Source organism: Bufo gargarizans, chromosome 8 (genome assembly GCF_014858855.1).
Source record: "Bufo gargarizans isolate SCDJY-AF-19 chromosome 8, ASM1485885v1, whole genome shotgun sequence".
NCBI lineage: Eukaryota > Metazoa > Chordata > Amphibia > Anura > Bufonidae > Bufo > Bufo gargarizans.
Window position 1 is genome coordinate 185,537,888 of NC_058087.1, and position 24,216 is coordinate 185,562,103.

Here is a 24,216-nt window from a genome sequence, read left to right on the forward strand (position 1 = left end):
GGCGGTTGCGGGCCTTCTCTGGCCATGGGCCCTTAACAGGGTTGTTCCCTCTTGGACATTGGGGTCATATCGCTAGGATATGCCCTCGAAGTCTGATAGGTGCGGGTCCCAGAGGTGCTGGTCCCTGAAAACAGAGCCCACAAAGTGACAGAGGGTGCACTGCGCATGCACGGCCACCCTCCATTTCTGTCAGCCCCATAGAAGCAAATAGAGTAGTGGCTGCGCTTGCACTGTGCACTTCCTATTCATTTCAATGGGACTTCCGAAAATGGCCGAGTGTGCTCATAGAAATGAATGGATGGCAGCTGTGCTTGTGCGGTGCATCCTCCGTCACTTCGCATCCAAGGATAGGTGCGGGACCCACCTCTGGGACATTGGGGGCATATCCTAGCAATATGACCCCAATGTCATGGGGATGGGACAACCCCTTTAAAACACTACACTATCTGACACATCTTTAAATTTGAAACCAGAACTTTATTGTGAGTTGGGGTGAGGCACAAAAAGTCACTGTCGTAAAAAGCACTGGCATCAAATCCCCACAGGAACGAAACGGTAACAATCAGACGGTAAGACGACGCCCCACCACCCCTTTAAACCATCCCTTAAATTTAGAAATTATTGCTTTCCGCCTCCAGAGGCAGATTCCCGGTCACATAACATGCGATTCACACATTCGTAAAGTCGTTGCAGGTTACATGAAGTTAAGGCATGGAGTCATGCAGTCCAAAAAAAGAACAAAATCCCCAAAAATTGCTTTTAAATATTTTTGGTTCTAAAAATTGCATTTGCTGCTGTGCGACTAGTCATGAAAGATGCAGCAGAATAAAAAGAAGAAAAAAAAAATTGCACCCCGGGGGTCGGTCGTGCACAATTCACAGGAGGTTTGAGCACCAATGCGAGTGGTATTCTTCATCAGTCTGGAAAATCAGGACCATTGCAGTGACAGTCCCTCTCGGAGGTAAAGCATTAAGAAAATGGCCGATTTTCAGTCCACGGCCGACCCGATATTGTCCGTGTTAAATAAAAAGAAGATAAGTAAAAACTCCCTGTTCTTCTACTGCACAATGAGCGCGAAAAAAGTGCAAAAAGCACTCACTTAAAGTGACAGGCTCCAGGTCTCCTTCCCCTGGATGGAACGGTGAGAACGGATGTGTCGTCATGTGACCACGTACAGTTCTTCGCGGTCTTCCTTGCAGATTTTATACCCGCAGTCCAGCAGCTGAGACCACTCCCAGGTCTTCTTACTTCTCTCACGAGGCGGCAGAAGAAACGCGACGCTGGTGGCCACCATCATGTGCCAGAGGCTGTGGGTGTAGTAGTAGTTGGCGTTGGTTTCTGCGAAGACGTAAACTGAAATGGCGGAAAGCGCCAAGGCTATTCCGGGCAGGAGGAAGAACACCCAGCGCCGCCAGCTCGGAGGGTAACAGTGGCGACGCCTCACTCCTCGAGTTGTCTACAATAGAAATTTTGTGTAAATGATAGTAAATCTGTCGGACCACCTAAGGCCAAGCCCCCACCACTAAGTCCCAGCCCCTTATTCAATCAAAGCTTCACTTGTGGGCACAACTGCAGGAGAGGGTGATCCCTAAACCCCACAACTCTGTTTCTTAGGAGGCATGGTCATGTATCACCTCTTGCTTCTTCTCAATAGCTACAGTGGCTCTTGTATGGCAGAAACGTATGTGGCCAGTTAGGATCCCACTTTGGGGGGCCTGTACCTCTATTTTAATAGGGCACGGTGGTCAGTTTTAATTTTTTTTTTTTTTCGGTAAGTTTTGAATGTTGAAATGCTGATACTTACCCAGGCGATCACCAGGAGTATTAAAGCAAAGAGGCAGGGGCCCAGCATGTTCCAGATCCCACTGCGATTAAGCTGCATAGACATTGCGATGACCAACGTCCCCAGCATGAAGAGGACCTGAGAAGAAAAAGCCATTAAAAATTTTTTTTTTTTTAAATTAAAAATTTTGATTGTTTTCATTTATCATATTGTAGACACTAGATATAAAGTCTCATCGCTTACATATTTAATACATTTTTTCAGCCGGGCCATACACAGTATGGTCACCCAGATGGCGACGACAGAGCCAAAGAAGTCGCAGAACTGCAGGGTGTCGTAGTCCATAATGCACATGACGGTCACCCCCGGTTGGTCACAGGCGTGATAGAACTGAAAGAGCAAAAGATGCAGGTAATTCACTGGAGGGTGTGTGGGGGTGGAGCAGAGATTTTGGGGGATAAAAAAGGTGGTTGCACCCTTTGGTATCAGAAACTGGTGACACAATGGGAGATTAGGAGAACGGACCTGGAAAAATTGGGTATGTTGGGTTAGAAGTCCTCTAGAACCTCAGGAGACCAGGACAGCAGGGTAATGATTTCTAGAAAGCCCACAACTTCTAAACCTCTTATTTTGGAAGGCCCATGATCTCCATCACCCAGAAGGTCCTAGGAGCTCCATCTTCCGAGAGAGTTCAGGAATTTACCACCTGGTGGGAGCTCTGTCATCCAGGAACCCAACAATATTTCTGTAGTCATGGGTAACTGACAAATCCAGGCAAGCCCTGGAGCACTGTTTTCCAGGGGAACCCAGGAGCTAACTCACCCATGGCGATATAGTGGAGCCTCAACATTCAGGGGTAATTTACAAAAATCAACATAAGTCAGAGGGAACTCAGGAGCCCCATCACCCAGAGGGAAGCCAGGGACACCATCACCCAGTGGGAACCTAGGAGCACAACCACCAAGAGTGAACTAAGGGGCACGATAACCAATAGGAACCCAGGAGCACCATAACCAAAGGGGAACCCATGAGAACTGTTGTTCAAGGGAAATTCAGGAACACCGTAACCCAGGTGTACTATAAGCAAAGGGGAACCAGCAGCACCGTAACCAAAGGGAAACCCACGAGCACCATCACCCAGTGGGAACGCATGGGCACTATTACTCAAGGGGAATCCAGGAACACCCTTGCCCACGTGGAACCCAGGAGTATAACGAAAAGGGAACCAGCAGTATCATAACCAAAGGCAAAAGGAGCACAGTCACTCAGGGGGAACTCAGAAGCCCCATCAAACAGATGATACCCAGGCCTCATCATACCTACCGTTGAGAAGAACATGGTGTAGGTATAGACAGCAGCCTCCACAAAATATAGATGGTAGATAGCAACTACTATAGTGGGCACAAACATCAGGTTACTGAGAGTTAGGAATAATGTTGCTGCCAATTGCTGCCCCACAGACAGCGCATTTTGGTCATCGGTGCAGCTCCAACCGCCCCAGCCTGCCAGAAAAACAAATACAATTAGAGTCTGATATCACCAACCAGGTGACCTCACGGCCCATATGGGCAACCCTTCGTAGGATACATGGAGGAGGTTCTTAATTTTACTCTGTTGGCCCCTACACCTGTTGCCATAAAATCTGAGGCTAACACTCTGCCACGGATGTCCTGTGCTGAGGATCTGCAGAGGACTAGCCTCTCGTCATCCAATGGGGCTAATCTTTGGTTTCCGTACAAAATACCGTAAGTAACGCTCTCCTCATTTCAAGCAGCAGATTTGTGAACGACATTTTCATACACGTGCGCGGGATGCAGACTGATGTGGACTTCATGGCAGAATCAACAGCATTTCTGTCCCATGGACGTAGTGCTTGATAAGCAGTGCGGCAGGATGGGCTTTATTGTCCCCTCCATGTCTCCCCCTGCTGGCCGAGATATATTACTGCAATCTATTAGCAAAAGTGATTTTTCCTGGGGCTTGTAGTTGCGCAAATGTCATTTATAAAATATTTAGAATTCAGGATTACGCTCAAATTACGTGTCAGTAGTATCTAGGACACAAAAAATAAAATAAAAAAAAGTTGAAGTTAATAAACCGAACTTTAGAGTTCACTGCTACCTATAGGCTACTAAGATATGTCATACACCTAAAGGTCACCCATGTACTGTATGGAAAAAGGAGTGTGCATTCTGAGGTAAGTACCACCATGGCTGCGGGACAGGGAGTATGCATGTGACAAAAATGTATCCCCATAATGTCCAAATTTAGAACAGAACCAGATGCTGAACGGGTGCGTCATGGGTGCAGACACTGAATTTCGCTGTATAATCAGGCGAGATGTGGGGGCTAGGTGCGTCTTTGTATATAGCATAAGGTAAGGCTCTGCCCTGCGCTATATCATTGCAGGTGCGGGCAACCATCGGGCACGAAATGTCTCCATTATGGGACAAGTTCTGCAACTCAACATATACTTTGCGTTTCAGTTCACTTCAGTTTGTCAGATAATGTTCTCCAATTTTCTAATATACTTTGTGTTGGGTTTCCTCACCAGTTTCAAGATCTCTGCTTGCTGTCACAGCTGCATGGCTTGCCAGAACAGAGTACACACTGTTACGAGTCCTGCATCTAGGTGAACAGGAAAAAAGAAAAAACAAGCCCCTTTTCTGACAGCAAGCAGAGATCGTGAATCCGGTGTGGAATTCCAACACAAAGCGTATTAGAAAGTTGGAGGACGTTCCATTATTAGACAATTTAGAAACAAAACAAAAAATAAAATAAATAAACAATGTTTTGTTTTACTGATGACGTATCTTCAGGAGGATAGGTCATCAGAATCTGATGGATGGTGGTCCGACACCCCGGACCCCCGCTGATGAGCTGTTTGAGAAGGCACAGTGCCGTACATTGTATCACGCTCAGCCCCATTCACTTGAATCAGGGCCACGTGAGCAATGAACGTGTCGTCACTGGCCTAGTAAAGGCTGTGGTGCTCACCTGAGCCCCGGTGCCTTCTCAAACAGCTGATCAGTGGGGGTCGCAGGTGTCGGACCACCACCGATTAGATACTGATGATCTATCCTGAGGATAGCTCATCAGTATAGAAATCTCGCAAAACCCCTTCTCTTGATATCTGTTAGAGATGTCATACACTGATACAATCAGCAGGGGGCACCCTGGATAAGTCCCATATCATATTATGACCACGCCACAACTGGACTGTCGAGTTTTTGCGGTCACAACAAGTTTACTGCTACTTACGGGACAAGGACATACCACCATGGCTACCTAGGGATAACAGTTCTCACCCGCTTTGCAGCTGCAGGCAGCGTACAGATATCCGTTCCTCCGGAGCAGCCTGCACTCCCCGTACGTCCCGCAGTCATCCAGGCAGGGGCTGAGGTAGGCCGTCACTATCACCCTGGAGACCTGCTGTTGGCATGTACTATGAAAAAATAAAATATAAGAATAATAAAATAAAAATTCTACTTTATATTTGTAGCCTTTGAATTTCTGGATAATAGGATAAGTGGACTTATCCTATTATGGAGTCCAATGTGAAAGCGGAGCCAGGATGGGGCCGGTAAGATATGCTCCTCCCCTCCCTGAGCTCTTCCATTCACAAAAGCAGAAAGAATCACGTGACACTTTGCAGCCGCCCTGACTCTTGAGAAAAAGGAGGAGTCCTGGAAAGAGCAAACTCACTTGTTCTTCCCCCAGACGACTAATCTTGTGGAAGGTTTAATGGAAGCGATGGAACCCACACATGTAGAGGTAGTAGGGACTCTGTACAAGGCATGAATTGAGGGGGCGCGACACATTGTTATTAAGCTCAAATATATAGCAATTAATGCTACATGGTGTAAGAAATCCCCAGATGATGAGGGAGGGGGCGGTGCACGGAGCTCAGGCAGAACCTGTACAGCTCTAAATCCCTCTACTAAAACATACAACAGTATAATAATAGAGAAGAATACACCGACACGTCCCCGTATTCACATGCCAGGTATGTCAATATTTGTTCAAAAGAAAAACCAAAGAGCAAAATGTCACCAGCCGGAGGGGGAATTTATATTATGGAACATGAGTAAGTCCTGCAGACAATACAAACACTCGATACACAGCAACAGTCCAAACCAGATAGCATCTGACTGAGAGAATACTGCTACATCATGTGATCAAAGAAATATGGCACTATAAAGCTTCCATGCCACTAGTCAATGCCCCCTATATACAAGAATATAACTACTATAATACTGCCTCCTATGTACAAGAATATAACTACTATAATACTGCCTCCTATGTACAAGAATATAACTACTATAATACTGCCTCCTATGTACAAGAATATAACTACTATAATACTGCTCCTATATACAAGAATATAACTACTATAATACTGCTCCTATATACAAGAAAAGAACTACTATAATACTGCTCCTATGTACAGGAATATAACCACTATAATACTGCTCCTATGTACAAGAATATAACTACTATAATACTGCTCCTATATACAAGAATATAACTACTATAATACTGTCTCCTATGTACAAGAATATAACTACTATAATACTGCTCCTATGTACAGGAATAGAACTACTATTATACTGCCTCCTATGTACAAGAATATAACTACTATAATACTGCCTCCTATGTACAAGAGTATAACTACTATAATACTGCCTCCTATGTACAAGAGTATAACTACTATAATACTGCTCCTATGTACAGGAATATAACTACTATAATACTGCCTCCTATGTACAAGAATATAACTACTATAATACTGCTCCTATGTACAGGAATATAACTACTATAATACTGCCTCCTATGTACAAGAATATAACTACTATAATACTGCTCCTATGTACAAGAATATAACTACTATAATACTGCTCCTATGTACAAGAATATAACTACTATAATACTGCTCCTATGTACAGGAATATAACTACTATAATACTGCTCCTATGTACAAGAATATAACTACTATAATACTGCTCCTATGTACAAGAATATAACTACTATAATAATGCTCCTATGTACAAGAATATAACTACTATAATACTGCCTCCTATGTACAAGAATATAACTACTATAATACTGTTCCTATGTACAAGAATATAACTACTATAATACTGCTCCTATGTACAGGAATATAACTACTATAATACTGCCTCCTATGTACAAGAATATAACTACTATAATACTGCCTCCTATGTACAGGAATATACCTACTATAATACTGCCTCCTATGTACAAGAATATAACTACTATAATACTGCCCCTATGTACAGGAATATAACTACTATAATACTGCTCCTATGTACAAGAATATAACTACTATAATACTGCTCCTATGTACAAGAATATAACTACTATAATACTGCTCCTATGTACAAGAATATAACTACTATAATACTGCTCCTATGTACAAGAATATAACTACTATAATACTGCTCTTATGTACAAGAATATAATTACTATAATACTGCCTCCTATGTACAAGAATATAACTACTATAATACTGCCCCTATGTACAACAATATAACTACTATAATACTGCCTCCTATGTACAAGAATATAACTACTATAATACTGCCCCTATGTACAACAATATAACCACTATAATACTGCTACTATGTACAAGAATATAACGACTATAATACTCCTCCTATGTACAAGAATATAACTACTATAATACTGCCCCTATGTACAACAATATATCTACTATAATACTGCTCCTATGTACAAGAATATAACTACTATAATACTGCTCCTATGTACAAGAATATAACTACTATAATACTGCCCCTATGTACAAGAATATAACTACTATAATACTGCCTCCTATGTACAAGAATATAACTACTATAATACTGCTCCTATGTACAAGAATATAACTACTATAATACTGCCTCCTATGTACAAGAATATAACTACTATAATACTGCTCCTATGTACAAGGATATAACTACTATAATACTGCTCCTATGTACAAGAATATAACTACTATAATACTGCTCCTATGTACAAGAATATAACTACTATAATACTGCTCCTATGTACAGGAATATAACTACTATAATACTGCTCCTATATGAACCAGTATTCACCTGTCATCCTGTGGGCACAGGACTTGCATAGAGATATACCACCTGTCCGTCACAGGGTAGGGGATGTTTTGTGTGGCACTAGTTGCTCCGTCAGACAACGTGAAGGAATATCCCTGTGAAAAAGCTGCAGGAGACAGAAACATGGACACAGTCATAACTCAGACATTGCAGCGATCCTGGCACACAGCCCTCGGTGTACCCGCTGCTGCACAGGTGACTGACTAAACATAGGCTCTAATTAACCCTTCCATTCAGCAGTAATGCAACTGATGATGATATACAGCAATTTTATAAAAATTATTAAAAAAAGAAAAATTTATAAATACCGCCAATCCCTTCCCCATGGCAACAACAGATATCTCCGCAAGCTTCATTTTTACAAATACTAAAGGAAGAACGTGAATGAGCCGATCCAGCCTGTCCGCCCAGTGCCAGTCCCGTGCCCGCAGGCGCTGCCCGAGCCGACAAGCTGAACCATGTACCACAGGACTTGGGTAAACAAAGTGGAATCGCTGTACAACACACAGTCCTGCACATTTTAAGTATGCTTCGTTTCAAGATCTGCGCTTGCTGTCAGTGAGTGGTATACACACTGAACGCTATAAACTTGTATGGAACTAATACTTACCACAGCTTACAGTTTGCTACAATCGCATCGAGTCGTGAGCTAAACACCAAGGACTCCAGGTGCAGATAAAATGTAACACACAGCAGAGAGTTGTGCTGCTGAGCATTGCTGTAATTGTAACAAACTCTCAGCTGTGAGAAGCACAATGTTTGAACAGGTTTTTAGCCTCTGAGGATAAAAGAAGAACACCCCTATTTATTGACAGCAAGCAGAGATGCTGAAGCACCAAGTACGTTGGCAAGTGTCAAAACTTCATTTACATAAATTTAGACACCCCCCTTAAAAGGGACTGTCCATATTCGGGGACCTTCCAGGCACCTGGCACGCCCCCCCTTCCCTCCCCCCATCCACCCCACAAGGCTCCGAAACTTCTTCCTGTTTGCCGTGGTTCACCTGGCTGCAGCGGCGACATGTCTCCCCATGTGTCATGTCATTGGGTGACACCTTAGCGGCCAGCGAGTGGCTGCAGCAGCCATGGGACCTACAGCAAACGGGAAGCTTACCCAGCGGAAATCGGAGCCCTGCAGAGAGGAGCGACGGATCGGGAAACCAGTGGCGGGGAGCAGGTAGGTATGCTTCCCTCTGCAGGTCCAGTCAAGTAGCAGGAGTCTGCCCAAAAGGACACCGAATATGGACAACCCCTTTAAGGCTGAGTGGATGTCGCAAAATTGAGCAATCCCCTTTTAATACGAGAGAAAATTGGGGTTCCATTACCTGTAGTGCAGCCCTGTGTGGCGTTCAGAGCGAGGATGGGCGCGGAGGGGCTCAGGCACGCCAAAATTGTGGTGTTTACGCTGCTCGCCCTTGTCTGGTGGGAGGATAAAACAGAATAAGATGATGGGGGAGGGGCGTTCCCTAATAGTACACGTGACACGACCACTCCCTACAGCTCTGGTAAGTGGTCTTGGTGGCGGTCTACCTACCCCGCTTTCTTGACTAGTTCTTTAAGGGGCATTTCATGAGCTCAGTTAGACCCACTAGTTGGGACATCATTCAATCACCCAGAACTAAAGGGGGACTCAAACTAAACTAAAGGGAGGAGAACCCCTTTAAACCCGCCCCGAAAGACATTCACCTTATTCAACTGCAAATTCACGACCAGCATCCCGCCGCTGTCCATTTCCGAGTCGAGGTCAAGCAGGACCACGCTGGGCAGCTGGGCGACCACGGGCACGGATGGAGTAGTCACAGGGTAGAACCTGACCGATGCCACGTCCAGCTCCTCTCGGATAACGGGGTACTTGCGCAGGCAGGAGGTGGGGGCCTCGTTCAGCAGGACGGCGGGGCTGGTGGTCGGCTGCTGGCCTTCTGTTAGCAAGGTGGAGTTTTTCATGGAGGAGAAGAGCTTCAGGAAAGTCAGGAACGTTCGGGATCCTACACTGCCCGGCCTACAGACTGCAAAAACAGGAAGGGGTTAAAGGGGCCCTCCAAAAAGGGGGGGGGGGGACGACAGACCCCGCCATACCTGAGAGGTTGTACACCACCTGGAAGGACACGTTGCCGCTCAGCCCCAGAGGCTTCTCCACTAGGACGGTCAGCCACCTCTCCCAGGGCGGAGACCGCAGGACCACGCCGCAGTCCACACCGTCACTGCAGTTGGTCTGGTGGCCGGAGGAGTCCGGCTCGGTCACCGACCCCACAGTGACCGTCAGTGGACATCCGGTGACATTAGACGGGCACGTCAGTCGCAGCTGAAGCTCCCGGGTGTATTCAGGGACGAAGAGCCTGAGAAACAAATGTAGACATGACACATCCGTGAGGGCTGCGTACGCCAAACGGGGCCGGCCTGTAGGTCAGCCACGGACGTCTGCACAATAGCCTAGTCTGAACGGGCACCTACTTCAAACAAGAAAGAAAAAAAATGACTGGGCTTAGATACACTGACTTATCTCAGAGTATCACACAGGATAGACTTAGTTACCGAGGCCCATCAGTCAGCATCACACATGATAGGCTTAGATACAAGGTCACATCACACATGACAGCACATCATGTATCACACATGACAGAATTAGATACAGTGGCACAGCAGACACAATGAGCTTAGATACACAGGTTAAGGAGACAGTATCACACGACAGACTTAGATACAGTGGCTCAGTAGACAGTATCACACATGACAGGTTAGCTACACAGCACAGCAGACCGTATCATATAGGATAGGCTCACTGTAAATACACTGGCTAAGCAGACCGTATCACACAATAGGATTAGATACACAAGGCAGCAGACAGAACCACACATGAAATGATTAGATACACTGGAAGTGCAGACAGTATTACAGATAGCAGGCTTAGATACACAGCTCAGCGGACAGTATGATGGCCATAGATACACAGTTAGTTTTGCACGTGACAGGGTTAAATAAAACGAATCAGCAGACTGTATCACACAAATAGCTTAGATACACAGGTTCAGCAGATATCATGCATGATAGGCTGAGATACACTGAGCTACTGTATCTAACCAGTCATATATAAATATACGCTGCTACTCCTATGACCAGTGTTTGGTCCCGTTTTTCTCTTCTCTTTGACCTGAGCGAGTGATTGCCTCCAGTCTCCAGCGATTGCCCTCATCCATCACTCACTGCCTTACAGGTAATTACTTGTATCGAGCAGAGTTCTCGATCGACCCCAGAATTTGCTGGACGGGCACATCCGCCTGCAGAACTGGCACCTCCACCTCTCGGAGGACGAAGAGTTCTGGCTGGAAAATGTACGTGCAGGATTTGGTGAGACCCTGGAACGAAAGAGAGGATGAGAGTGCTACTCATTACTGTGCCTGTGTACCCCACCTCTCCATGTAACTATATAAATCACCCCCCCCCCCCCAGCATCCCCCCTATAGGGAACAGATCAAGAACACTGTTCATCCTGATCTTCCTAGTTCATGAATAGAATGTCAGACTGGCAGTATAGACTGACACACTAACGAAGGCAACAAAAACAGTGCTGGCAGTATGACAACTATGTTATATAATCCATGCAAGTAAGCTATTTTCAACACCTCTGATTTCTGTTAGTGAATGGGAACAATCTTGTTTCCATACAGAGCCTGAATACCAGCAAACACCTAATGCTTCTCACAGCTGAGGGTTTGTTACAGTTGTGCTCAGTCCAGACAATCCTCTGTGAGCTAAAAACACATCAGGCACCATCTCTCTCCGGTCCTGATAATTTGTTACAATGTATCAGACGAGTCCACAGTATTGTCCAGACTGGATACAACTGTAACAATTCCTCAGTTGTAAGAGGTATTGGATTGACTTGTTCACCCCCATGTGTGTTCCCATTCACTGACCGCAAGCAGAGATCTAGAAATAGTGAAGAACAGAAGCACAAGGCATACGGTGGAGGCGACTCTGTCCACAGAACTCACCTGAATCTCGATTTTTTCGGTGTCTTTGGGCAGGTGCGCAGCTACAAACCAGTCCCCGGGCGCGGGGTTGCTGATATTAAGGTAGAGATGGCTCTGCATAGTATTTCGAAACGTCATCGTCTGGGTGAAGGATGATGGGACGCTCGTGTTTGGGGCGAAGCTGTAGCCCAAGGGGTTAATGACTGGTGGGGCGCCATAACGGAAGTGTCTGGAAAAACAAAAGAAACCGGATGATAGGAGTCCTGACCTACAGGACACGCCCAGATCCCGCCGGACCAGAGGGACCTACACCGTGATCGTCACGTCCTCACAGCCATGTCCATTCCCTCGAAACGCCTGAAGGAGCCACCTGAGCAGCACGGCGTCCGCCGGCACCCGGAACTGGAAGAGCCGCACGTTCCCATACCAGCTGTAGAAGGACAATCGCTGGGGGCTCTGCGAGAACATCTCCGTTACATAAGAGAGATCTGGAAGGAGAAGACAAATACAAGCATATTATAATGATCCCAAGACACAGCAGCGCCACCTAGTGGCTAAACCACCATGAACCGGGCCTCATAAATCAAGATTCAAGACGAAGCTCATTATACAGATCTGACTGAGAAGCAATAGCCGAGGTTGCTCTGTGCCTCATACCTCACCTGTTCCATACAGTAGTGCATACTTAAACAATCGTGTTGGAAAATTTGGGCTAATTAAGCCCTGCCCCCAGACATGCTTACTTGTAGGAGGAGCTTACATAAGCCTCACCCACTTTCGCATAGTTGGTAAATTCAGGAAAGTAAACCCCTCCCCCACTTATGGGCAGGGCTTACATTGTCCCCACCCATTTTCGGCCTGTGACCATCTGATACTTGCAAGAACCGTCTGTGAAAATTAGGGACAGTTCCTGCAAACTCGGACTGTTGACAGGTTTTCACTTAGAACAGATGATAAAAAATAAATAAAAAATGGTTGAATTATCATTTTTAAAGGGTCACAGAAATGAGCAAATTAATCGCATGGCGCTGAGCAGCGAGCGTCCTTCTAAAGGCTCATGCACACGACCGTTGCTGTTTTGCGGTCCGTTTTTCACAGATCCGTTGTTCCATATCCGAGTTTTTTTTTCCTCTGATTTAAGTCCTGTTCCGTTATTCCACAAAACATATCCATATGGTTTCCGTATGCGATCCGTTTTTTGCGGATCGGAAACAGTAACTTATTATTAACCAAACACATGAGCAATATGGGCATAGCATTTCTACAGTTTGGATCCGGAGCACACAGAGTACCTTCCATTATTTTTGCGGACTCATTAAAGTGAATGGTTCCGCATACGGTGCTAAAAAAAAACGGAACGGAAGCGGAAAGAAAATATATTTGTGTGCATAAGCCCTAAATCTCCTTCAAGTGTAGATTATAGAAGTAATATCTTACTTCTAGATCAAGATCAAACCACTTAAAGTTACAGGCCTGAATCCTGAGGCTGCACTACTGTGAAATTCTGATGAGGACATGCCACGTGTGGATCCACGTGTGGATCCTTGCACTTCCACACCTTGGCTTCTATCGATGAGGTTATTAGGGGTTGTCTGAGGAATGATCTGCTACGCTGAATGCACTTGGGCACGCAAATCATCAAGATCTGCTGCTGGTAGGCCATGGTAGAACGTTTAGGCCGCGCAGGCTGCTCACAATAGCATGAGCAACATGTGACCTGGCGTTATCCTGTTGATAAACAGCTTCTGGGACACTTTGGAGAAATGACCATACCACTGGTTCCCCGACCAAATCAATGTAACACCGAGCTGTTAGTACCTGAAATGAGGACTAGAGCGGTCCGGTTACCATACATTATGTCAGCCCAGACTGTAATCCCGATATGACAGTCCCTAGTGAGGTCTTCTTCATGGCGTTGCCCAGACCAATCACTGGCTACCGTTGCGTCTGAGACTAAAGCAGGACTCATCACTGAAGAGGACAGACCTCCATTCCAGCCTCCATTGCCATCTTTCTGTGCACCACAATAGGCTTTGAGAGGCGTGAGGTCAATGGAACTGTATCCGCTCTAGCTCGTAGACCAACGTCATGCAGATGCCTCCTGATGGTTTGTGTAGACCAGGGATCAGCAACCTCTGGCACTCCAGCTTTTTAGAAACTACAACTCCCAGAATGGTTAATTAATGTCTATGGGAGTTAGAAGAGCAGCCAAGCATGTTTGCATGGATTGCCGAAGGTTGCTGATCCCTGGTGTAGACACTGTTTGCCGCCCTAGGCTTTGGACGTGACATACAATTTCACTCGTAGAACAGAATGGGTCACTAGGAGCCATTCTTCTAATCAGACAATCCCTCTGGACAGAGGTTCTCCTCTCTCTTTTTCCCTTCGTTGACCAGAACTGACATCTCGGCCTAGTCATGTATCGATCTGCCGGAGTAATAAACCAAGGCCTCTCAGCTCAAGAATTTGTCCCTCATAGTTTGTGAAAGTGCTGATAACTGGCACGTCGATGGGCAGGAGGCGTCTCACAATCATCCCACACAACTTTGCTTTCAATCTGGCTTTTATCACCCCTGCCCCAACATGCCACAGATCGAGCTTAGTTGCTTAAAAATGTCATCATCTCCAGATTTTAGCGACACCCGCTGCTTCCTCAATTTGTGTAACCTTACAGCGTCTCCTTCTTGGTGTTGTAATTTCAATGTTGAGGAGTGTATAAGTCCTCATTCACACATCAGTTAGGTCAGTGATTTCCATCAGTGATTGTGTATCAGAACCAGGTGCAGGTCCAAAACAGAACAAGCGCAGATTTTTCCATTCAACCTTTATCTCTGATTAGGGTCCACTCCTGGTTTTGGCTCACGATCGCTGATGGAAATCACTGAAGGCCTCATTCACACTTCAGTGTTCGGTTAGTGATTTCCATCACTGATTTTGAGCCAAAACCAGGTGCGGCTCTAAACACAGAACAGGTTCTGATCTTTCCCTTATACCTTACATCTGTGGAGGCTCCAATCTTGGGTTTGGCTCACAATCACTGATGGAAATCACTGAACCAATACACTGACGTGTGAATGAGGTTAAAGGCAGGAAATGTTTTGTGATCACAGGAGACTTGTCTGATTAATCATTAGTGAAAAACATGAGTAACGCAGTGAACAAGGAACAGCGGCTGAGTCAGAAGAGAAGTGGCAGGATGGGTTAGTCCAGGCCTAGAGGCAAAGGTCTCACGTGTTGGTGGCAATGATCCGGCTCCAAATTCACTGCCCCCCCGTCCCCATCGACACCATCTCTATGCCCGCGTAACAAGACCGACCAGAAGAGAAACCAACATGGCTACCACTGTGATTCTGATGACAACATGTCTTCTTCTGGTATCTGTCAGGTGTGTTTTCTCATGGAGACCTTGTATGGATTACTCTCACTATCTACATCCATATCTCCACATATGTACGTGGGTTCTGCCGCCATTCAAGCCTGATAGGATGTAGATATTGATGTGAATGGGGATTTGAATCCACACAAGGAGGGAGATTTATCAAAAAGGTGTAAAGTAGAACTGGCTTAGTTGCCCGTAGCAACCAATCAGATTCCACCTTTCATTTTTTCAAAGCTCCTTTGGAAAATGAAAGGTGGAATCTGATTGGTTGCTATGGGCAACTAAGCCAGTTCTACTTTACACCAGTTTTGATAAATCTACCCCAAGGTCTACACGGTGACGCTGCACCCTACAGAAATGAGGAGGAGACATGCTGTCATCAGTAGTGCAGCCTCAGGCTTTGGGCCTGAGACTTCTAGGGATCATATGTCAGCTTAGACTCATGCTATTATAATCACAAAGTTCCGAAAAGTGTTTTACTAAAACTGACTCTGCCCTCATTTCAGGGGCAATTCTGCTTGAAGATGAAGATCCGAGTAATCTAGGACAGACTGGCTACTAGGGACACACTAACTGACTGTTAGGTAGCTTTATCCATAGCAACCAGACTGTCAAACAGGATAAAGTTGGACAGTGCCATTGCTAACACAAAGGAAGGGGTGACACAGCTGAAGATCATATCCTTATCTTAAACAGTACTAATTCGATTTTTCAACCCCTGATATTAAAGGTGTTGTCCAGCCGTTAATATTGATGACCTATTATCAGGATAGGTCATCAATATCTGATAGGTGGGATCTCATACCCGACACCCCCGCCGACCAGCTGTTTAAAGAGCAGCAAGTGCTTGCAATTACAGTACGCCGCCGCTCAACAGGAGACGAGGAGCAGCGTGAAGACCAGGAAGCGGCGCTTGAATGGAGTGAGGCCTCCTCTGCAAACAGGTGATGGGCGAAGGTCCCAGGTATCGGACCCCCACAATCAGATATTGATCACCAATCCTGGCGATAGGTCATCAACATAAATGGCTGGACAACCCCTTTAGAGACTCTGGTTGTTAGGCACCGTATCCATAGAAACTAGACTATCAGACTGCCAAAGTTGGACTGTGTCATTTTTGAAGCTAAAGAAGGGGTGACAGGGCTTGAGATCACGTCCTCATCTCAGCCAGCATTATTAATCAGATTTTTATAATCCCCCCATATAAACCCCCCCCCCCCACACACACACACAAAAAACTATGGTTGTTAGGCATTGTATCCTTAAAAACCAGACGTGGCAAAGCTGAACTATGGCATTGCTGACACGAAAAAAAAAAAAAAAGGGTGACCAAGCTTGACATCATGCCCTGCTCCTAGCCAGCATAATTAGATTTTCTAATTCCTCCGCTCTCCCTGCATAAAAAAAAATAAAAATACTGAGTATTAGGCCCCATGCACACGACCGTTGTTGTGTTCCATTCCGCAAAATGGGGTACCGTTGTTCCGTGATCTGTTTCCGTGTGTCTTCCTTTATTTTTGGAGGATCACCAGACATGAAGGAAAGTAAAAAAAAGTCTAAGTCAAGTTTGCCATGCAAATGATAGGAAAAAAACGGACGCGGACGACAATCTTGTGTGCCTCCCCGTTTTTTCACTGACCCATTGACTTGGAATGGGTCCGCGAACCGTTTTCCGTGAAAAAAATAGGACAGGTTATATTTTTGTTGACGGACTGGAACCACGGATCACGGACGCGGATGACAAACGGTGCATTAGCCGAGTTTTCAACGGACCCATTGAAAGTCAACGGGTCCGCAGAAAATCACGAAAAAAAACAGAAAGGACACGGAATGAAACAACGGTCGTGTGCATGAGGCCTTATTAATCAGATTTTCCAATTCCCCCCTATTAACATCTGGTAGTTAAGCAATGTATCCTTAGCAACCAGACTGGCAAAGTTGGACTGTGCCATTTCTGATGCCAAAGGAGGGGTGAAAGAGCTTAAGACCACGTCCTCATTTTAGTCAGCATCATTAATGAATTTTTATAATCCCCCATATGAACTCTGGTTGTTAGGCAGTGCACCCTCAGAAACCAGACTTTCAGACATGACAAAGCAAAAAAAATGGGTGACCAAGCCTCACATCATATAATACCGTAGAGAACAAAATTAAGCTTTCCCTTGCACGGGATTAGATTTTTGCTGCGTTCTGTGATTGGTGTCCCATACCATGGCACCCCGATGTGTCCCCCCCACTATGTAATGTTTTAGTGTTTTTAAAGCAAACCTTTCACCAGTACCTTATAGATTATCCTCATTGTGGTTCAATGCATTCTTGTCCCGCTTTCCTGGGATGTATATTGATGAAAAAAAACGACTTAGGGCTCTTTCACACCTGCGTTCTTGTCTTCCGGCATAGAGTTCCGTCGTCGGGGCTCTATGCCGGAAGAATCCTGATCAGTTTTATCCCAATGCATTCTGAATGGAGTGAAATCCGTTCAGGATGCATCAGGATGTCTTCAGTTCCGGACCGGAACGTTTTTTGGCCGGAGAAAATACCGCAGCATGCTGCGCTTTTTGCTCCGGCCAAAAATCCTGAACACTTGCCGCAAGGCCGGATCCGGAATTAATGCCCATTGAAAGGCATTGATCCGGATCCGGCCTTAAGCTAAACGTTGTTTCGGCGCATTGCCGGATCTGACGTTTAGCTTTTTCTGAATGGTTACCATGGCTTCAGGGACGCTAAAGTCTGGCAGCCATGGTAAAGTGTAGTGGGGAGCAGCATACTTACCATCCGTGCGGCTCCCGGGGCGCTCCAGAGTGACGTCAGGGCGCCCCACGCGCATGGATGACGTGATCACATGGCACGTCATCCATGCGCATGGGGCGCTCTGACGTCATTCTGGAGCGCCCCGGGAGCCGCGCGGACTGTAACTATGCCGCTCCCCACTACTACTATGGCAACCAGGACTTCAATAGCGTCCTGGCTGCCATAGTAACACTGAAAGCAGTTTGAAGACGGATCCGTCTTCAAATGCTTTCAGTACACTTGCGTTTTTCCGGATCCGGCGTGTAATTCCGGCAAGTGGAGTACACGCCGGATCCGGACAACGCAAGTGTGAAAGAGGCCTTATAAAGTCATCGTCTCCAGCTCCTGCAGTCACGCTTGAAGTCAAGGGGGTAGCCCTTCCCTCACTCCGGGCTGTACCTCCCATGCCCTAACCCCTCCTCTAAGTAGTGTAACTGACACCCGGCTCAGTCGCCGGGCCCGCTCTTGTACTGGCGGCGCATGCGCCGTCGGTCTCAGTAGCAGCGCGATCCCGTCTATCGCGCGGACTGAAGTGCGATCCTGTAACTGGGCAGGGGAGGTACAGCCCGGAGCGAGGGAAGGGCTACCCCTTGACTTCAAGAGCTGGAGACGATGACTTTATAAGTCGTTTTTTTTCATCAATATCCATCCCAGGAAAGCGGGACAAGAATGCATTGAACCACAATGAGGATAATCTATAAGGTACTGGTAATAGTTTATTAAGTGAAATCCTGGTGAAAGGTTCGCTTTAAATTGACCCAATACATTTTTGGAGCTTGTCCATTGTTTGGCATGTTTTCTTTCATGTTCAAGTTTGACATCATGTCCTCATCCTGACCAGCATTATTAATTAGATTTTTATTACATCCCTGTCACCATATAAAATAAAAACTCTGGTTGTTAGGTGGCGTATCCTTAGCAATCAGTCTGTCAGACTAGACAAAGTTGGACTGTGCCATCTCTTACACCAAAGAAAGGGGTGACACTGTTTGAGATCATGTCCTTACCTTAGACAGCACTATTAGGCCTCATGCACACGACCGTATGTATTTTGCAGTCCGCAAAAAATACGGATAACATCCGCGTGAATTACGTATTTTGCGGAACAGAACAGCTGGCCCCTAATAAAACAGTCCTATCCTTGTCCATAATGCGGACAATATTAGGACTTGTTCTATTTTTTGGCGGAACGGAAATATGGACATACGGAAACAAAATGCACACAGAGTACCTTCCGTTTTTTTTTGCGGACCCATTAAAAAAAAAAAAAAAACACGGAACGGACACATAATGAAAATACGTTCGTGTGCATGAGGCCTTAAATCAGATTTTCTAATTAAAAAGAGGCGTTTCCCTTTAAATTGCCTACACTCCGCATACTGGCAGAGATTCATGTTAATAATCTCTTCATCCTGGTCCGCGCCCTTGGTACAGGCCGACCGGGCAAACAGCAAATGTTCTCAGGCCTCTGTGTGGGCACTGTATCAGCCTGTATACCTGCGGATAGCCGCGTGCTTTTGTAGTCAGGCAGGGGATGAGCGACTCCACTATTCCAGGGCCGCCCGCCGCAGGGAGACAGTCAGGTGTGGTGCCTGCCTGTTAGTACACGCTGCTGCATGCCTTTATCATGTGAGGCCCCATAATCATCAGAAAAACAAGTTAGACATCCTGCAGGGCCCGGGGCATCCCGTCGTCACACAGCCAAAAACTGCATAAGAGTGAGCAGGGCGGACGAATTCCGCCATTTTTCTAAGCATACGCCAATATGATGTGAAGAAGAAAACGGCGCTGGCCAATGACAAACTGGACCTGAACAGCACAACAGCCTTTGGGTCCGTTCACAGAATGGGGCTGCTCTTTTTGAATTTGGAAAACAGTCAGAAGATAAAACCATACCAGGCAATTGCTTATAGTGCAATTCCCCACGACGTTAAAACGACTCCAAACCAGAGTAGCTGCCATCACATGACAAATAGAAACGGCACTAAACAGCGTCTGACACTTGTATGACCTTCAATAGATCAGGGAATTGCCTTACCAGCAATTTCCCCATACACCCCCCACCAGCTAAGTCACTGCTGCTGCAAGCAAATCCATAGCCAAGTCCCTATAACAGTCTGCAGCCTCCTCGCGGTTAACGGATCCTTAGACAATCGCATACTTAGCAATTCCATAGCATGTACTTATTATCTGAACTGCTCACTGTATGAGCAGGAGTGACCCCATAATGGCAGCAGGCTGAATCCCAATATATTCCGTACATAGATTCCAAATGCCAAATTCCGGGGACGCCGCAGATTTCCTTCCGATCAGAAGGGAGGTGAACGTGACAACACATGCATATTTGGGAATCGCCATTTATGCAATTTTCTTACGACACCATCAAAAGTTAATGACAATTTCTCCTGCGGAGGATGCAATTTGCCCCGGGTGACCCACAATGACCCCGCAGTGCGTCACCCGAGGAGTCAACAATGGAGGGAGGGGAGATGTTTATTACCAAATACTCATCTCGCCACCTGTTAGACAATCCCACCGGAGAGAAACAGACGGAACAGGTTCGTTTACAATGGCGAATTCCACAAAGTGCTCAGGTGGACACAGATACTATGATTTAAAGGGATAGTCCTTCATTACATAGCCTGGCATATTACAGTAATGGAGGGGGTGGGGGGTCTTATACATTAAGGATCTGAGCTTTTGGACCCTCACTGATGAGATAGCGGGACGTGCCACTGACATATTGCAATATACATTTCTAGGTGTACTTCCCCTTTAAATATTAAAGGCCTCATGTATCTTGCAACCAATCAGAGGCTGCCCTTACATATCCGGTTCAGGTTGAAAACTGTAAGCTGAACTCTCATTGGCTGCTATGGTCTCCAATACCATATACGTTAAAGGGGCCCTTCCTAGTGACCGATGCCACTCAGGACATCCTTCATCCATGTGCCCTTTTAGGACCCACGGATGACACTCTGAACCTCATGTTGACATCCAAGTTGGACAATTCCTTTAAGAAATGTGATTCCGACTGGGCTACACGATATGAGGTTCTTTAACCCCCGCCTTGTGATCGCTCAGCTTTTTCCTTGGAGCAGATATGGGGGAAAGAACATTCCAGGTGAAAAGATGAACCAGCCCTAAGTTAAAGAAGAACTCCGCAGCAACCTCAGGTGACCCCCCACCCCCCCACCCCCAATATCCTACATCTCGCATGTCATATCCACAGGGGTCCAAGAAGCTGAGATAGAAGGGGCTATCTGCAGGGTCGAACTGCTTTAGCGGTCCTTGTGACATGGGGGCGTTAAGGTAGTCACCGGTGATTTTCCCTCGTGGACTACCAAAATATCGGCTCTGGGGGGGGGGGGGGGGGGGGTCAGAGAGTCAAAATTCTATTTCTATTCAAAATTCTATTTCTATTCCTTGTTGTGGGGTCATTTTATTAGCAGATTAAGAAAATATCCAGTGACCACTTTGTCACCTCCTAGATGGCATGTGAAGATCCCGTGGTCACCCATATCAACCAATCAGTTCCAAGCTTTCATCTTCCAGGGGTCTTTTGGAGGATGAAAGCAGCGATCTGATTGGTTGTTTGGGCCACTTCTCAAGTCACTTACAGGTCAGTTCTATCTGATTCTGGAATGAGAACCAGTATGGTGGCCACAGAGAGGTGTGAGAATTGGGGGGGGCACCCAGCTTTCCCAGGCTCGGAGGGGGGGGGGTCACCCTGCTTTTCCAGGCTCCTGATTAGAGCCACAGGGGAAGTCTAAGAGTTAAAACCTAGACATTGTGTGTCGTCGCCATTGTGAAATCTCCTCCTTGTGACAGAGTCGTTGGGAAATACACTTGACCATCAGGAAGTCCGGCTTATCGCATAAGCAAGGAATTTAAAGGAACAGCGACCTGGTACATGGGGATGGGTTCCAGGGATAATGCCCTCTTTACAGATCGGTACCTTATGGGTCCTTGAGATGCACAGTAAAAGGAAAAATAAAAGGTGTAATACCCCTTTAAGGATCCTACCACTGCAGACCTTCTTCTAACCAGAGCGAACCGTGGAAATATCCGCTTACGATACTGGATTTTCCAGATTATCCAATGTCCTTTGCGGAGTTTATCATGTGACACATCTAATAATCCGGCATCACATGCCGGACGGGGGGGATACAATTTGGAGCAGTGCAAGTCTACTGACAGAGAAAGATGAGGCAAAAAGAGGCGCTGTTCCTTTAAATAACAACTGAGACTGGCACAGCTGGTGACTACAAGACATGAGAGCTGAGTGCCAGGGACTGCAATAATTACAACAATGTACAGTAATCAACCAGCGGAGTATAAGCAGCGCCCCGGGCGTCTGAATAGTTAATGGTTGTTATGGGAAGATGAAGTACACGGAGACACGGTGCCCATGGGCATCATGGTGCCAACTCTGCTTTGTGCTACTGCGATGGTAGAAGTGGGCAATGACTGGCAGACCCCTGGGGCACTAGGGACCCCCGAGGCCTGCAATCAACAGGGGGCACCAGGGACTTTGAATGCCCAGGTTGCCCCATGGACGTCTATGCCCACACCCTGTACAGAGAGCCGGTGCCACCGGTCCATACGTAAGGAAGCCTGGGACAGAATGGTGACCACTCATTAGCTGACCTAGGGCACCCAGCTTTCCCACAGCCCCGACCAACGCAATACAAAGCACCCGCTATTATGGGGGTGACCCAGAAATTGGTAGAAGTGACCCCCCCCCCCCCCCTTAAGGCCACTGTGAACCCAGAGAGAAGCTGCCAGCTGGGGAAGGGCATAGACCTGATAGGCGAGTATGGGGTGTAAGGGGTGAGGGTGGGGGCAGGGTGACCCTGTGGCTACAGACATAGCTGGCACCTGGGGGGGCAGTCTGGTACTTACCCTGAGTCACACTGGCAGCGGGGGGGCAGATGACCCCCAGAGAGATCAGCAGCACTAGGAGGATGGGGGTCTCCATCCCGGATCAGGAAGCCAGGCAGCGGAGCAGACACTTCCTTCCCTCTCCTCCCGCCACTACAACCACCATCATCACCTCCTACTGCACGCAGTCCGGCCCGAAAATACCGCACACCGATCCGGACGGAGGACGCCCCACACTGCCCCGGCCTGCAGGGGGGCGGGGCGACAGTGGGTAAAGGGGGCGGGGCGCGGCGCTGATACAATGTTGCAATGTTGTGTCAGCACGAAGTGACAAGGCTGCGCCCCGCCCACAAACAGTGTCTACACCTCCCCCTCAGGGCTCCTCCAGGAACACCCGGCCTGTGCTGCCCACTATGGGGCGTGTCCTCCTGTCATTCCTGCAGGTCTAATCCATGTTCACCACAGGGGACGTTGATGAGAAAGTACAAAGTGGGACTGAGTTTGAAAATAATCCCCTTTCACTAATACAGCACCTCTGTCCCCTGCAGAAAAGTCTGAGAGGGTGTGTATACTTTTGCACACAGTTCTTTTATTGTTCCAATGGGTAAGAAACAACTTTTGTCACCAGGGGATGTAAACATATGGTTGTGTGTTCCTGTACCGCCATCCTATTACACCCTGCCTACCAAGATGACCGGCCTGGCTGCCATGACAAATCCTCGCCACCCTGCCAGGGGGGCTATCGGGGGAACAGAAGGAGCCCCCTGCCTTTGTTTAATTACTCAGATGCCTTACTTGGGGTATATAAGGGGTTAAATAGTGGGTGGGTGTCAGATGTCTGGAGCGCCCCCCGGCTCCTGAGCACACCCGATACGTTTTCTTATCACTCCCCCCTTGAGGGGTAATTTGAAGCTCCAGTGGAAAATCTTTAGCGGGGCCCCCACCTATCCCGTGCTTTCTACGATATTGGTGTCTGTTTCAGTGGCGGAGGGGTCTTTGAGCCCCCCCAGTAGTGACTGGCCCTCTGCGCCCCCTAGAGGCACGCCCCTGCCCATACAGGTACGGTTGACATTAGGAAGAGGTTAAAGAGAGTTTTCAAAATTTAAAATTGTTCAGTTTGGGTCAAAATAGGTTCATGCGCACAAACAGGAGTGTTAAAGGGGACTTTAATTATTGATATTTTGGGTAAGCTCGCTAATTAATATTCGTAAATAGGCGTGAGTTGTCTATTGATGACTCCGCCTATTTATACCTGAAATGAAACTTCCCTAAT

The 24,216-nt window shown here is 46.7% G+C and overlaps 1 protein-coding gene across 1 annotated transcript; it reads right to left on the bottom strand.

Annotated features, from left to right (window-relative positions):
• Positions 1–456: 456 nt before the first annotated feature.
• Positions 457–23,204, bottom strand: PGAP6 (post-glycosylphosphatidylinositol attachment to proteins 6). The gene is made up of 13 exons (XM_044303900.1): positions 22,965–23,204; positions 12,201–12,378; positions 11,912–12,119; positions 11,139–11,272; positions 9,996–10,255; positions 9,606–9,925; positions 9,245–9,338; positions 7,903–8,026; positions 5,092–5,228; positions 3,107–3,285; positions 2,027–2,173; positions 1,805–1,921; positions 457–1,456 (listed from the first exon to the last, which is right to left on the bottom strand). Exons 1-13 carry the CDS (start codon positions 23,038–23,040, stop codon positions 1,160–1,162), a joined length of 2,271 nt encoding a protein of 756 aa, XP_044159835.1. The 5' UTR covers positions 23,041–23,204; the 3' UTR covers positions 457–1,159.
• Between the last annotated feature and the right edge of the window lie 1,012 nt (positions 23,205–24,216).

Excerpts from the sequence above, each read along its gene's own strand:
- PGAP6 (XM_044303900.1), bottom strand. The coding sequence starts at position 23,040 with ATGGAGACCCCCATCCTCCTAGTGCTGCTGATCTCTCTGGGGGTCATC. Across the intron at positions 12,120-12,200 it reads GAGGACGTGACGATCACGGT|ACACTTCCGTTATGGCGCCC; the intron begins GTAGGTCCCTCT and ends TTGTTTTTCCAG. Across the intron at positions 9,339-9,605 it reads TGAATTTGCAGTTGAATAAG|ACAAGGGCGAGCAGCGTAAA; the intron begins GTGAATGTCTTT and ends TCCTCCCACCAG.